Below are 15684 nucleotides of genomic sequence, written 5' to 3' on the forward strand. Positions count from 1 at the left end.
TTGGATGCCGGCCGGCTCAGTGGTCTATCGGTTAAGCGCTCTGGCTCGAGACTGGTAGGTCCTGGGTTCGAATCTTGCGAGTGCGGGATCGTGGCTGCGCACTGCTGAGGAGTCCCATAATAGGTCGAAACGACCATCCAGTGCTTCCAGGTTCTCCATGGTGGTCTAGCTTCAATTGACTCATGATTTCAACTATGAAAATACATTTCCAAACGTCGGTTTGTGTTCAAGGTTTGTAATCTGGGATTAATACTCTACAATTAGCTAAGTCAGAAGTGTGAAAGAAATATTTTTGCTAGACTATGTATGTTATTCATGAAATCTACATTAGCATTCCACAATAATCACATTTTAGCTTTATATCAGGTCCTAACATGTAAACATGTTTTGTACTATTAATCATATCTCCCGATTTAATTATAAAGATATTTTAATTCTAGTTTGGAGATTTTCAGCATGGTTCGTCTCTACTTCACGAGTAATAGACATAGGATCTAAACATGCCTTAGGCAAATGAATTAGAATTCATAAAATACCGCAACATGTTGTCTAATTATCCCCAATTTTCAGTGGTTTTTCAAATAATGCCATTTCATTTAGAAATCGTTTATCAAACTGAACAGAATATTCACAAATCAATTAATTAAAAAAATCAGAGTAAGTTTGTCGGTTCTATCCGCCACAGATCGATCTGTTTTGAGGCATCACTGAAAGCTAGTGAATACTGGACAGCTATTAAGTCCTAGTATGGGTCTGTTGATCATCAACGTTGATGATCTCTGTCGAATGATTGGAGGCCTACTGGAGTTAGACGGGAACGGTGTGACAAACCAGCCAACTTCGAAGTTATACCTCGTGGTCAGCATCTAACGTGGATTACTCTTTTTACGTATCAAAGTACTATGGCTGCTTTGAAGACCGTATAACACAAAGTACGTTATTACGGAAATATATTAGTACAAATGAGTACATAGAAGATAGCGAGACCACCACCACATGAAGCAGTCCATGGCATACCATTAACTGCCGCGTATTGGTTGTCCTTGACCATGAGGGGTATCGATGATCTGTTCGATATTCAACGACCCAACTGCCGGATGATTTGGCTAGGGCTCAGTGACATTTCACTAGTCCTACAGAATTTAGCAATGCACACATGCAACCCTTACAGGAATCAACTCTAGGACCTGCAGGTCCTCATAACTAACGCCTGAATATTAAGACTACTAGGTTAGCCTTGAACTGTACAATCCCATCTTCAATCAGTCTGGTTTATAGCCCGACTATCATCTTATTCCATCGGTCACAACTGTTTTATTCTGAACATTATTGAAGTGTTTTTTACTAGAAAGAAGCTGGTATCCAGTGCTCCATGGTTTTCAATCGTACTCCAACTTGGATCAGTCTACAATTAAATCAACCTCAGTATTAGAATGACATTATAGTTCATACCATTATTTCTTTTAATTTATTTCTAAATTTACTTTACAGAACCAAGCTATGGAACCGGGTGTCCCTATCCTGTCATTGTTTCTTACGCTACCATCAGAGGTATGTTTATTATGTGAATATTTGGGTTAGTGTTTTTTCTACTTCTAAATACTCTGGTTATATGTCGATTATTTTCATCAAGTCCATTAAGTAATATTGTATTTTATATCTTTAGATACCAAGATGTTTATTAAATGGTTTGAAGAATATTGAAAAATTTACAAGTGATCAACATAAAGATCGACCAGCTTTGGAAAAATGTATAAAAGGTAAAAATAATAAATAGCCTGGGTTTTTTTGAATATATCTTTTCTGCAAAATTACATCAGCTTTAATCATTCGTATTTTGTATTGTGGATGGAGGTTCCTACTAAAATTAACCTCCTGTTTATGATGTGTTTACTTGTTGTTGGTGACACGGTTACAGAAAAGGTGTTTTTAATTATCTAAGTGATAGACAAGTAGAAAATAGTGGTAATGATAATATGACTTATAATTGAATTTGAACACTGTAAAATCTATTTGATGAGAGCATTACTTTCATACTTTTAAGTGGTTAGAGGCAATCCTCAAGTAGCTCAGTACTTAGGTTTTGTTCTAGTTGGCACTAATGAGAAAGATGAATCTATAACTTTGAGGGAATTTATGCAGATCAAGGGATTGAGGCTCATTTATTGTGGTCAAACTCGTAACCATTGAGTTATTCGGAAAGCGATGGACCAACCCTCTGTCGGACTGAAATATTGATACTTATTAATCACTGAGTGTTAACCCATATCATGTTTTATTTAGCCCTCTGTGTTGATTGATTTCAATTGGTCATGTTTCAACGTAGCCACTATTTTAAATAACTGGGTATTATGCATACTATTTTTGGGTTTTAGGTAGTTAAAACTAATCGGTAGAGTTCCTTGTTCTGGTTGGGATTCATTATCACAATGTATCTTTACGTATGGGGATCATGTGTTATTATTTATTTATTTTATTTAAACACATAAATATTGGTACATAGAGGCACCAGATACATATGCGCCATACAAATCTCATTTGATTTGTGTGAGGGCTGTGATACTGCCCAGGTGCCAAGACCGAAGCAGGTGGTTTTCTTAGGTGGCCACACCCAGAGCCTTTGACCTGAAGGTCTAGTCCACAAGGCAGTGGAGCATCGTGAGGAGATGCAGTACCATGGTAGCCGGTGACCAACACTAGGTTCATACGCCATTCGTTCCTTCCGGATACTGGAGCCTATGTGCACCATTGGTTTGGAATCAGGGTTTTCCAACTCCCCTAGGTGAACTTTCTATGTCCACCAACCCGGTTAAAGCGCCGGACATTCGCTTTTCGTCTTCTCAATTTCGTAAACAACACCGGTGCCACGAGAAGGTAGTGAGTAGGACTTCCCTGGCAGAAGCTATATATTCGCGTGGCCATGTGAGAGCATTTGGAGAGGGAGAGAGTACTCTCCCCACTCTCGGTCGTACCAGGGCATTTGGGGGCGGGGATCATGAGTATGTGTATTGCTAAGTATTTCTTGACTGTATATTATAAATTTAGTAAGTGTTTATGGATATTTAGGTAAGCTTACGTATGCTATTGTGAGAGATCTGTTTTCGAGTTTGAAACTGCATGGAATTACTATCAACGTTATTCCTTTTAATTGCTAAACTAATTTAACAAATATCGTTCAATTCCTCTTTAAAAAAAGAATATCAACCACATCGGATTCGTAATACGTGGTCAGGATGCGGTAATTGAGTGCATTGGCCACTTCACTTACTTTAGGAGTGTCATCAGATCTGGTGCGTTTGTGTCCGACGAAATCGCGACACGGATTCAGAAAGTCCAGTTGACCTTAATCCACTTTCGTTATGTACGGGGTAGATGAGATGTCCGTCTGCCGACCGAAAGATGTTTTTCTTTATGCCTATTAAGCATGCCCATCAAGAAAAAAGGATATTCATAGGTTACTAGTACTTTTTTAATTATAGGTGTCTTCTAAACGTTGCTCATGTATTTTGATACATCGAGTGAGTAATGTTAGGGATAGTGCAATAGACAAAGTTTTGGAATTGGTTGATTAAGTAATGAATGCTCACCTATTGAAGTGGTTGGGACGTGTGTCTCGTATGCTCAACCAACGCCTACCATGAATGGTGATGTTGTCTTGTGTAGAAGTAGGATGGAAGAAAGCTAAGGGTGGTTAAACCAGGACACGAAGTCAAGAAAAGTTGGACTAAGTCATGTAGGTGATTGCAGACTACCTTTTTGGGATCCACACGACAAATGCAATCGATGATTGAAGACTTTGTGTGACAACCCAGAATCGTTCGCATTAGTGCAGGTGCATTTGCTCGTTTCTTTTCCTTTGATCCTGAGTCCTGAAAACTTTATGTACGTCTTTTCTTTCTACACCTAATCCCTTCTACTACTAATATAGTTAGTATTTCTACTACCCTAGGATTTGTCTTAATAATTTTATCTCGCTGTAGTAATGTAAGGTGACGACGTGAACCGATGCATACATTTGCCAAGTTCTACGTTGTGCTGACTCAATGATCAACTCAATTGTAAGGCGGTAGTGTATCAAGCGTTCACGAAGTTCAGTATTCATATTTAGTTTATTTTCTATTTATTGATGTTTTAATAATCTTATACATAGATATTTATTTGGTTCAATATTGACAGACATTGTTTTCGGTACTACCATCTAACTTCTTTGAATAACTAAAACCCCCAAAAATTGCATGATCCTCTCACTGAAACATACAGTAAATATCTCATATTAATAACCTTTGAAAAAATCGTTACAAAAAAGGAAACTCTGTTCCTTTCTGAAAATTTTAGACCTATAATCGGATTTTTCATTCAGTCTAAATAGTTACTATGTTATTCAACTAGACACACAACGACCTTTGCTTTATTGTATTATGTAACAAACGGATTGATTGATTAGTACTTTTAATCAATACTAAATGAGTGAATCAATGTAAAAAAAAATCTCGGTTACATGAACGTAGTTTTTTTTAACGTATCAAACTATTTTATTCTATTTGAATTCGATTATGTAACATGGTAACTGCAGTTTTGTTATTATCATTTAACTTTAATTACTGCTCACTTCATAAATATATTTCATTGTGAATGTGTCGTTTGGTAGTGTAGGTTTAATTTAATTAAGTGATGACATTTTATCAATTAATATGAAGTAATAATATGATAACTATTATGTATCTCTGTGAATACAATTCTTATCAGGGCATTTTTTCCTTCAAAAAAAGCACTACTAATTACATAGTAATGTTGATACTACGAAACGATCTAAGTTGGACAATCATTGAAAACCTGGTAGTACCAAACCGTCTTTTCGTCCTAGTATGAGACTCAGAAGTGAGTACCTATGGGCTCCTACACTGAAATCTCACTTAGGACCGGTCTCATACACAAACATTTGACCTCTAAATCATTGAGTGAGTTTTCAATAGCATTTAAGTCTAACTTCTACCAATCTACGGTATTGCTCTACCATTGTCTTTAGTGAGTTGATTCCTCATACCCTACATGGTTGGGCTCCACTAGTCACTATATCTCACTAGAGTCCGGTAATTCTTTATCAATGCTAGTCACTAGTGAGCATACGAAACCGAATTTCTTAGGTTTGGTTCTAATTTGCATCATCGTGGATGTGCACCACTAAGTAGTCCGACACTGGGACGAATCGACCATATGTTACTGCCACATTTTTGGTGGTAGTCTTAGGTAAATCATTTTGTGATGTCAGTAAATTTCAATAATGTGCAATATTGTTTCCAACTAGAGTATATAGTTCTGACTTGATTGTCAAGATGTTAAATGGTTGAAAGTAGTCGATAAGATACTCTGAAAACATAGGTTTCGTATGAATTAACTCGTGGGTAAGGAGAATCTGTAATTTTGAGGAAATTAATGCAAAATCGGCTTTCAACTATTTTATGATCTCATGTTTACTGCAAAATCTGGATGTCTCAGGCTCAGTTACATGTATGGTTATTGTATTGTATTCACATACATTAGACTGTTAACTCATTAAATAATATATTTATTATTGCTTATGTCATTTGTATTTATTGTGGGTTCGTATTAGTGGCTAATTAAGTGTTAGTAACCTGCAGTGATCCATCAGAATAAATAACAAAATTCAATAATTGATTAGAGTATTATTAATGATAGATTTCTACTGTTTGTAACCGTACCATTCAATAATTGATTCATTTTAATACTCATTGTAACGTTAGATCTGTTAGATCTTTGGCCCCGTGTTGATGCTTGTCTAGCTGAAGAAGGTCAGGTCTACATTTCGTTGTTGACACCAGTTTTATTCTATGTTTGTGAAGACTGATCTCTCCCAGCTGGGGATCTCAGGTGACGTTTTGTGTTTGATCATCTTTGTATCCAAAGAATTGGGTGACATTTAAAGGCAACTCGATATTAGTAATGCTGAGGTTCGGCAATGAGTGTTTGGGCACAGCGACGATAATTCAATTAATGTCACTATCTTGAAACATGTGGTACGAATGGGATTTCACCAACTTCCATATCGTTCATTATTTGCCGACTGTAGGAATGATTAGAAGTAGCAGAGAGGTGGTCAGTCTATGACAGAATCAAGTTATGAAAGAAAGCTGTATGTGTACTTGTGAAACCGAAAATTTAGAAATCCAGTCCACTTTACATGGTCTCAGATATATATATGTTACTTTTATTTTTTCAGTAGTGAAGTTATCAGCGGTATTTTTTCTATGTTTGACTGTAGTTGTATATATGATTAAATAAACTGCCAAAATAATTGGCACAAAATCGTAACTTGGAAAATCAAAGTTCGATCTCGTGAATTTCCTTTCTGTTATCTATCTTGTTGGATCTGACTACATTTTTTGGTTTACACGAAGGTGGTTTGATAATCACAATCATTCAGTCAGTCAAAAGCAACGTAGAACTTTGTACTTGTATACATCGGTTCAAGTTACCGTATAATACTAGCACAGAACGATGAAATTGTCAGAGCGAATGCAGAGTAGTATAGGTAATAGCAATATTAGTGGTAATAGGAAAGATTGAGTGTCCATGATACGATTAGAAAGAGAAAAATAATGAAATAGTGGTTCCGCTTTCTCTTGTATCCGAAAAGGAAAACCGTAAGAAGATGGAGAGCATTATAGAGTTTTTTCCTAGAATTAGACTTATTAAGATTATCGAAAGGCATTTCGTGACTTAAATCATTTTCATATTGAATATTCTTCATAAAATTGTTTATAGTTTTGTTATATCTGTGGAGTCCTTAGTAATGAAACGATGAAGTGAAGACACAAAGACTTGTGATATGAATTTACTTGACTCTCAAAACAAACGAGGTTGATTCATGAAAACATCACTTTTCATATGATTTACTCACAGTCAGGTTTGCATACATTGAACTAGGTGGTGTTCAACACCAATAAGTCAATAAATTACTGTCTGAATACATATTTACCATGTCATACAGTTACGCACCCATAACTAATTGACTAAGTCATACAATTACTTCTCAAAATGTGATTGCATATCTCTGGCGATTAGGAAAGAATCACTTTCATATACCATTCTCTCTGCGGTCGAGTAAATCACTGATCACCATATCAACCTTTGATATTCGTTGAAATTGAAACTATTCCACTGAACACTGTACCGGTTGTTTTAATGATTAAATATTCGTTATGAAACCTAAGAATCCTGGTAAAGCTGTAGCTGTGCACTAGTAGAACGTTCTACATTATGACAAAATAATTTTTCGGTACTTTTTAATCTAAAGTGGTACCTCAATTGAAATCAATCTACCACTAATGCAACAGTGTTTTTTTCTTTCAAACTTTACTTTAAAGCTTTATCAGATGCATTAACTTGTCAATTATTTTCAAATACACCCAATAATGATAAATTGGATGTCAATAATTTCGTCTTAAAGGATATGAGTTATCTATCAAATACTCAATCTGTCGAAAATAATTATCAATCATTATCATATACTCCATCTACTTCATATATTCACAATGATGATAACAGTAAACCAACAATATCGACACCGTCAGTTGAATGTGAAAATTCTTCTGTAAATCCTCAAGAAACATTTAATGTTCAAGAAAATATAGAATTAGCAAAATTGATGAAGTATATATTACCACCATTATTTCCTTATCCAAATGAATTATTAACATTTAATCCATCTGAATGGTCATCAATTAATCATTATATTATATATAAAAGTTATCTTATTTGTACTTTATGTTCAAAACAATATCCAGATTTAATAGTGGAAGATACATCTTATCGTGGTCCTGTAAGTTTTTGTTTTTTTTCTTCTTAAATTATATTATTGAAACATCAATAGTTGAGATCATGAATCAATTGAAGCTAGACCACCATGGTAAATCTGGAAGCACCGGATGGTCGTTTCGTCCTATTGTGGGACTCCTCAACAGTGCTTCCAGGTTTTCTATGGTGGTCTAGATTTAGTTGACTCATGATCTCAACTATTGAAATTACTATAATATCCACAAAATTCCTTCTGATATTGTATTATTGAAGTCGATTTATTATGATATGTGTAGTATTTGAGGTTATACATGCAAGTTCCTTTTCCTTCCCTTTCCCATCATAACTGATTATTTGACATGATAGTCAAGTTTGTTTATTATAACGGCCTAGTGGAATTATATTATCTAAAATGTTTACTTGTAGGAAGTGATCAAGAGTTTATGGATTAATTCAATATAACAGTTGTTCACTATGATGTTCGATTGTATTCCGACAGTTTCTGTATTTACTCAGTATGATATACAATAAAGTTATATTTATTGAAGTATAGTTAACGTGTATGAAAGAAAGGTATTTTTCCCAAAACATACTCTTTTCGTGCGTAGACGAAGGTTCGTTTTCTGATATGTCGTAGTTCAATGAGATATAAGTTCCTGGGTCATAGGATTCATATTTATTATGTTATGTAACCGACAAAACATGATTCTTATAACAGGAAATACTGAGATTTATACAGCGCAATGAAAATGATAAAATTTACGGCTGATGAATATTTTATTCACCCTTCAAAAAAGCGGTGTCAGTTTTGTTGTAATAATCCAGAAAATTTCTCGCAATAGACAAGAAAGGCTCAGGAAACATTAAGAAGAATTTTATCCAATCAACGTTCAGTAGAAGTTTTCCTAGAAACTTCACGAAAGTTAAAAATTCACATGTTGAGTTTCTGATTGGCTGATTACTACACTGTTACTATGTTTAGTAGCATTCCAGAATTTTCAGGAAACCCAAGGACTTCTAAAATACTATAAAACCCTATATTTTCTGTACATAAATGAACCTTTGGAGTAAGTGCTTCTCGTATATTCTGCGCCTTTTTTCTCGTATTCAAGTCGCTGTGTAGATTTAGCTTGTGGGTTACGAAACTAGCTTAGGATCCGTGTATAGCGTTCAATCAGCAAGATTTATCAATTTTATTCAGCAAATACCTTTATTTTATTACAGATTTCTCTGGCAATTGATAATGATACAGTGAATATCTTTTCACTGAACTAATACATAACGAATCCTGGATGTTATACGGAATAAATGTCACAATGTATTAAAACTTGATCTTTCATTTTATCTAGTCCTAACATAGATAAGACCCATTTTTGATTATCCCAATCAAATTTCTCTCAGTTGATATTGATATCTTATTATTATTGTATCAAGCAGGTGATTTGAAGAGAGGGTTGTAAAACCGAGAGCAACAATTTCGAAATTCAAAGTCGAAGTAACAAGAAAAATACTGCGTCTATTGGTTTCTGGTATTTTCAATCATATTAGTTGTCTGATGGAGTATAAATATTTGACATATGTCAATCAGTCAGTCAGTCAGCTACAACGTAGGACCAGGCACATTTATGCATCGGTCCAAGTTGTCATACCTTGTTAGCTCAACAAGATGAACACCGGATTCATAGAAGTTAATTTAGTGGTAATATATGAAAGATAGATTGTATATAACGATATAGTATAGGAAGACAGATCTGAAGCAATTTTAATCTCAAGGTTTAAGGGACTATAAAGAGTGCATACACCTGCGCCATTGTGATCGATTCTGAGCCATGTCACCCAGAGTCTCCAACCATTGGTTATGATGTCGCGCGGAATCGGGCACATGTAATCACAGATGAAATCATATCGTCGTGTAACTTCATGAATTAGTGTTTCACGCATTTCACATGCCATGTTTAGCAGAGTAGGCCAGTATTTTAAATATAATTGATACCAAACTTAAATCTCGATGAGTTTTTACTACTCTTCCTAAACTAATTTCCACTGTAAGTAAAACAAAGAGTTTATTATTTTAGCACTGATGATTCTGTCAATCCATTGAAGGAGTTTGTAGACTACCTTGTTCAATTTGATTAATTTGAGTTCTTTTTAGAACTGTGTTATAATTTATAATAATCGATTATATGATAGAGATTACTGGAGAAGTTTTCCATTCGTTGATTCAGGATTTTTTAGGCTTACTACACATTACTAGTTTCTTTAATATCGTTAAATTTACATTTAGTGAGTCAGATGAGGCTACACTTTGAAATTTCTGCATCTTAATGAATACCTTGTGGCAGTTTTTGTTCAATTAACTTTGTAGATTATACTCACATAAACTTCAATGTTTATGAACATGACATTTTCTAGAGCAAGATAGGACCTGTTGATCATATTCAAAACCTTTTATTATACATATAGGTCATTCACATTCATGATTAGTTGGGAGTCAATTTTAAATATATCTTCCTTCTATATTCATCTAGACATGTATATACAACAAATCTGTTAATATTAACCTTTCTTATGATGAGAAAATCATTGAATGAGTACATCATCATCTAGAGCGTGATTGGAATACTGGCCGATACTTCGAATCCACTTCCACCTTATTCGGTTAGTATCACTAGATCTATTGCCTAAATTTCGATTCAAAGTCATATATACGAGTTTGTATCTGGTAAATGAGTTAAACGACCTTTCTATATACATTTATCCTGTTAGTGCTTAGTTAACGAATAATTTGTTTTAGTTCCTTGTTTCATCGAAATAATGATTCCATCGAATGTAATATTATGTTATGATTAGGTATTCAAGTTTTATATTTTTGTTTTTTCTCTTGGTATCTTACCTCCATTATGATGTAAGTCGATTTTCGTTACATTTTTATTTCTATAATCTCACAGGTATTCGCTTATTTATTAAATGACGCCATTCTGTTAGTTGTATCGGATAAAGATGTTCTTGAAACTCGTCGACCATCATGTTTAGCCTACAAACCAATAACTTTCAATTTAATTAGCTTTCAAGATTATGACATATCAGGTTAGTCAGGTTTTTTTCTAGTCAAGTTATTGCATTAAGTGTTTTTAAGGTATGGAATGATGGTTTAACGCTTACATCTACTGACATTATCCATAATTCAACAGTTTTACGCGTACACTATTTTGTTTAAGAACATTTGAGTAATGTTTTGAAACTGTTGATAGTCAAATACTGTTAACTTCTTATTTTGCACGTTAACAGTGTATATACCTAACGGTTGTAAATTAACACAATATTCTGCTTTGAAACGGTTTTGTTCACAATGACATGGAGCTTCAGGTTTAGATAAGCTGTTAAGTTAGTAAAGTTTAGCTTAAAAATCTCCATAAACTATCCAGAAGAAAAAGAATATTTCCGGTGAATAACTGTTTTCAATAGGTTCTTCAGTTTGTACAGTTATAAATCTAGAAATATTGTATTACATTCGACAGTATATTAGGGTTTACATTTGGAATTCATGGTTGAATTAGTAAGTATTCCGAGATGAAATAGTGAACTTCTATTTGGTTTTGTCGTAAATACTAACAAAATCTATCACTAGTTTAGGAGTTCGCATCTACTTTGAAGTTGCATTTTGTGCTGATGGAGGGCATGTGGAGAGCAGCATATTTGAGGAAATTCGGAAAAGAGAAAAACAAAGTGAAAATAGCTTGGTGACTTAGTAGACACGTAAGATACATTTACATTTAATAATGAAAGTAGTTTATAATAATGATGAATAAAGCAGACGTGAAGTTACAGCAATCTGACGGTCGAAAATAGTTGATTGTGTAGGATTTCAAATGCGTTACATTACTTAACTTAAAAGGTTATATTATAAAGGGTAAACAGAATTATGTAATGTAATGAGTTTTAATTGACGGGTTAAAGTTGTACAGAAATTATGCAGTATTTTTTTAATAATAATGATAAAGATGATTGTTCAATTCTCGTGCTGAGAAATCTATATTGTATTGTATATTGAATAAAGCCATTAATAATAATAATAATATATCATATGAAGGAATAAGAAAAGTAGATATGCTGAAAGGGGAGGATAAAAATCTATAATATGTACCGACTAAATGGATCAGAAATGGAATGACCCTATGATAGCTTACAGTCAATGTATCCCTTTGCAAACACAGGTATAGTTTCTTCGAGTTGATGTCGTTGGTTTTTGTATACAGAGAGGGTTCAGCCATTCACCTTCTAGTACGCAACTGAAAAGGTTTCCCCTATCCTGATAATATTTCTACCCACTATTGATTGAGAAAAATTTTAGAGCAAGCGACATACATTCCTGTGACATCTTTCAGGATTAGAAATTAGGCACTAGTTTACTGATGGTGGCCCCCAAATGCCCTGGTACGGCCGAGAGTGGGGAGAGTCTACTTTCCCTCTCGAAATGCTCTCACATGGCCAGCGAATATATAGCCTCTGCCAGGGAAGTCCTACTCACTGCCTTCTCGTGGCACCGGTGTTGTTTACGAAAGTGAGAGGACGAAAAGCGAATGTCCGGCGCTTTAACCGGATTGGTGGACACGGAGGGTCCACCTAGGGGAGTTGGAAAACCCTCATTCCAAACCAATGGTGCACATGGGCTCCAGTATCCTGATGGAACGAATGGCGGACGAACCTGTCATTGGTCAACGGCTACCATGGTACTGCATCTCCTCACGATGCTCCACTGCCTTGTGGATCAGACCTTTTGGTCAAAGGCTCGGGATGTGGCCCCCTAAGAAAACCACCTGCTTCGGTTTGGGCACCCGGGCAGTATCACAGCCCACACACACACAAATAGTGTGGCGCATATGTACCTGGTGCCCTTTTGTATCAATATATATGTGTTTAAATAATAATAATAACTGATGGTGCGATTGAATGAAACCTTATAGTTTGGTCGTGTATATGGTTGTTTTTGTTCGCAGATTGGTTGTCCAAAGGTATAGTACTGGTACTATCTGCTGTTGGATTTTTTGTTTAACAGAGTTTTAATTACCTACTTGGTTAATTTCACTGGATAAAGCTGTTTTATTAAGATTATAAAAAGCTTGGATGGTGTTTAATCTGCTCATAAACTACACTCTTGAGAAATATTTCTTGTATATTTTTGAACAATGAAGCGGTAAATCAGTGGTTGAAATACTTAGCTTTCAACTGTTCTTTAGGAGTTGAGATTATGATTCATGAACTTTGACTTCAGTCAGTTATACACAACATGGAACTCAGCACATATTTATATCGGTTCAAGTTGCCATACACCATTACCATTTTGATTTAGACAGTCAGATATTACTACTAGCCCTTCACGCAATCATTAAACCTTTAAACTAGTTACAGCGTTTGCCGGTTTACATGGTATATACATATTATGGATATTTATTAGAGATTCTAGTCTGCTCTATATTTTTACCACTGTGAAGCAAAATGTATAAAAGCAGAAGACATATAGAGCGAGATTTTTTGATGACAGATATCTTTGACGCGTATTTCATGTGTTTTATCTGAAAACCAAGCCATCATTACTGGGTAGAGTACTAAGCAGATATAGCATATCGGATGATCTTCCATTAAGTCTTAAGCTTTATTATTATTTCATGTTTCCCATTCACTTAATTCATCCGCACTTTTTGAACTGTTATCTCCAATGTTTATTCTTCCTTTTGTCATTAATACCACTATTATCTCGAATATTTTAATATTATTCGTGTTAATCAAATCTTTTAAGCTAACTTGGCTTGGGAACTTAAGCTAACACATATTTGTTTCATTTTCTGTGGTCGTTATGAGTTACTGACTGACTTACAAATACAGGATTGATACTATCTGTTCTTCTATTTTCATACTATGTTTTTACGAATCAATATGACTAATTTGCCGAGTAAATATTCATGTACTTGGCTTATATCCACACTTTCTGTGTCATTTAGTGATAATATTGAATAGCTTATTCCGGGTTTGGTGTATGAGGATTTAATTTGACATCTAACGTTTGAAAGTTGATTGCGCCTCATTCACTAAACAATAGACGTCAGGATAACAATATTAGTTACATTAGCTTAGCAAAGTAACCAACACTACAGGCTAAAGAGTCTTCGGTTGGCATAACTTCAACACTCTATTCTTATTCTAATGGATTGGAGCTATTAGTCGGATTGAATCTGATAGACATAACCGGTAGTTTAGTTCAATTTTACATCATTGACTATCCAGAATAATAACATATTCTTTATTCATATCATTATTGCTATAATTCTTTATTTCAGTTTTATCATTTCTACTTATACTTACAAATGGTACAACATTGAAATTTGATTGTTCTACAATAGAAATTAAACTTGTTTGGAAAACACTTATTCAACAACAAATCATAATCAATAATAATAGTAATAATAATAATAATAATAATGTTAATAATTATCCCTAAATAACTTTCATATATTTTGCATAGCAATCAATTAATGGAATGATTACCCCTTTGTTGTTGTTGTTGTTCTTTTGTTTTGTTTTCGTTTTTATGCTTTGAAATTATTCAAAATAGTTTGATTTGATTCCAATCAAATCTACATTTATTTATTTATATATTTTGTAAAAAAAAAACATTATTATCCTCAATCTAACATGAAAGTGACAAAATATGACATTGAATGATTGATTTTGATGGAGTTTTATTCTCTGAGCTGGATAGTTTAGTCATGGAGCTTTCATCGTTGAAGTTTGTGCTGATGATGTTGTTCAGAAGGACGATGAAAGCTCTACGACCAAACCATCTAACTGAGAGAACAAAACTCCATCAAAATCATTCACCTGAACTATAAATCTTCTTCACCATCTGAATAATGATGAGGATTAAAACAATTTTTATTCCTTTGAATTCTTTCAATTTATTTGGAACTTTCTTGAATATATAGTATGTACTCAAATCAATAAGAAAAAAAATGAAATATTGTAATTTTATGATGTGATTATATTTTGCTTTTAAATTTTGTTTTAACAATACCAGTCGTAATTTGTTTTTTGGTTTTTAAATTCTATCTCTAGTGTTTATCTAGTGTAATTAACAACTTGTATTAGTGTATATGTATTATGTAATCAAGAATTTAATAATGGTGATTTATTTCATTTCTACCCCCCCCCCACACTTTTAGAATTCTATTTCAATAACCTAATAAAATGATTATCTTACTTTAACAAAACAAAAACAAATTTTAGGTGAATTTAACGTTTCCTTATTTATTTTTATATAAATTAAATTGTATCATGACTTTAAATAATAATTTATTTGTATGCATATGATATTGTGGTATCTTTGCTTAATACTACAGATCACATTCATTAAGTTGATTGTGTTGTTGTTGTTGTTGTTTCCCGAGGCAATACACACAGTATGCGCATATGCCAATTAGAGACTGATCAGTTGCAGTCCTAACACATCGATGGGAAGATTAAAAAAAATAATCAATACTAAATGGTTCTCTTTTGTTTGTTTTAGGAAATATAAATAATTTTAACATCAATGTTTTCTATATACCTTATAGTATAATCAAATTAGTCAGATTCGAGGTAGTTTTCAGATAGTTATATACCTGGATTTCCCCGTAATTATCATTCATAAACAAGGGATACCTAGAAACTTCACTGGATTTGTGTTCGCTTTAGAATTCGAGTTCATATTATCCAGTTTCACGTACTGTGATATTACCATTGAGTAACTCAGGGTACAACTGAACTTCCGTAGAACTGAAATATTCACAATTTCTTAATTCTTCAGTGCTGATCGAACTCTTTTAATCAAGTTAC

General features: G+C 33.9%; 1 protein-coding gene across 1 annotated transcript in view; it reads left to right on the top strand.

Moving 5' to 3' along the window:
• Window positions 1–14311, top strand: part of Smp_124710 (hypothetical protein) — a gene marked incomplete at both ends in the record, with an annotated part of 36589 nt that extends 22278 nt beyond the window's left edge. The window contains 5 exons of the mRNA XM_018796216.1: window positions 1492–1551; window positions 1667–1760; window positions 7386–7840; window positions 10764–10902; window positions 14151–14311. Of these exons, the coding sequence (XP_018650451.1) occupies window positions 1492–1551; window positions 1667–1760; window positions 7386–7840; window positions 10764–10902; window positions 14151–14311 (909 nt within the window). The remainder of the gene's footprint in view (window positions 1–1491; window positions 1552–1666; window positions 1761–7385; window positions 7841–10763; window positions 10903–14150) is intronic.
• Window positions 14312–15684: the final 1373 nt, after the last annotated feature.

The sequence above is a fragment of the Schistosoma mansoni genome, chromosome 2 (assembly GCF_000237925.1).
Source record: "Schistosoma mansoni strain Puerto Rico chromosome 2, complete genome".
Taxonomy (NCBI): Eukaryota; Metazoa; Platyhelminthes; class Trematoda; order Strigeidida; family Schistosomatidae; genus Schistosoma; species Schistosoma mansoni.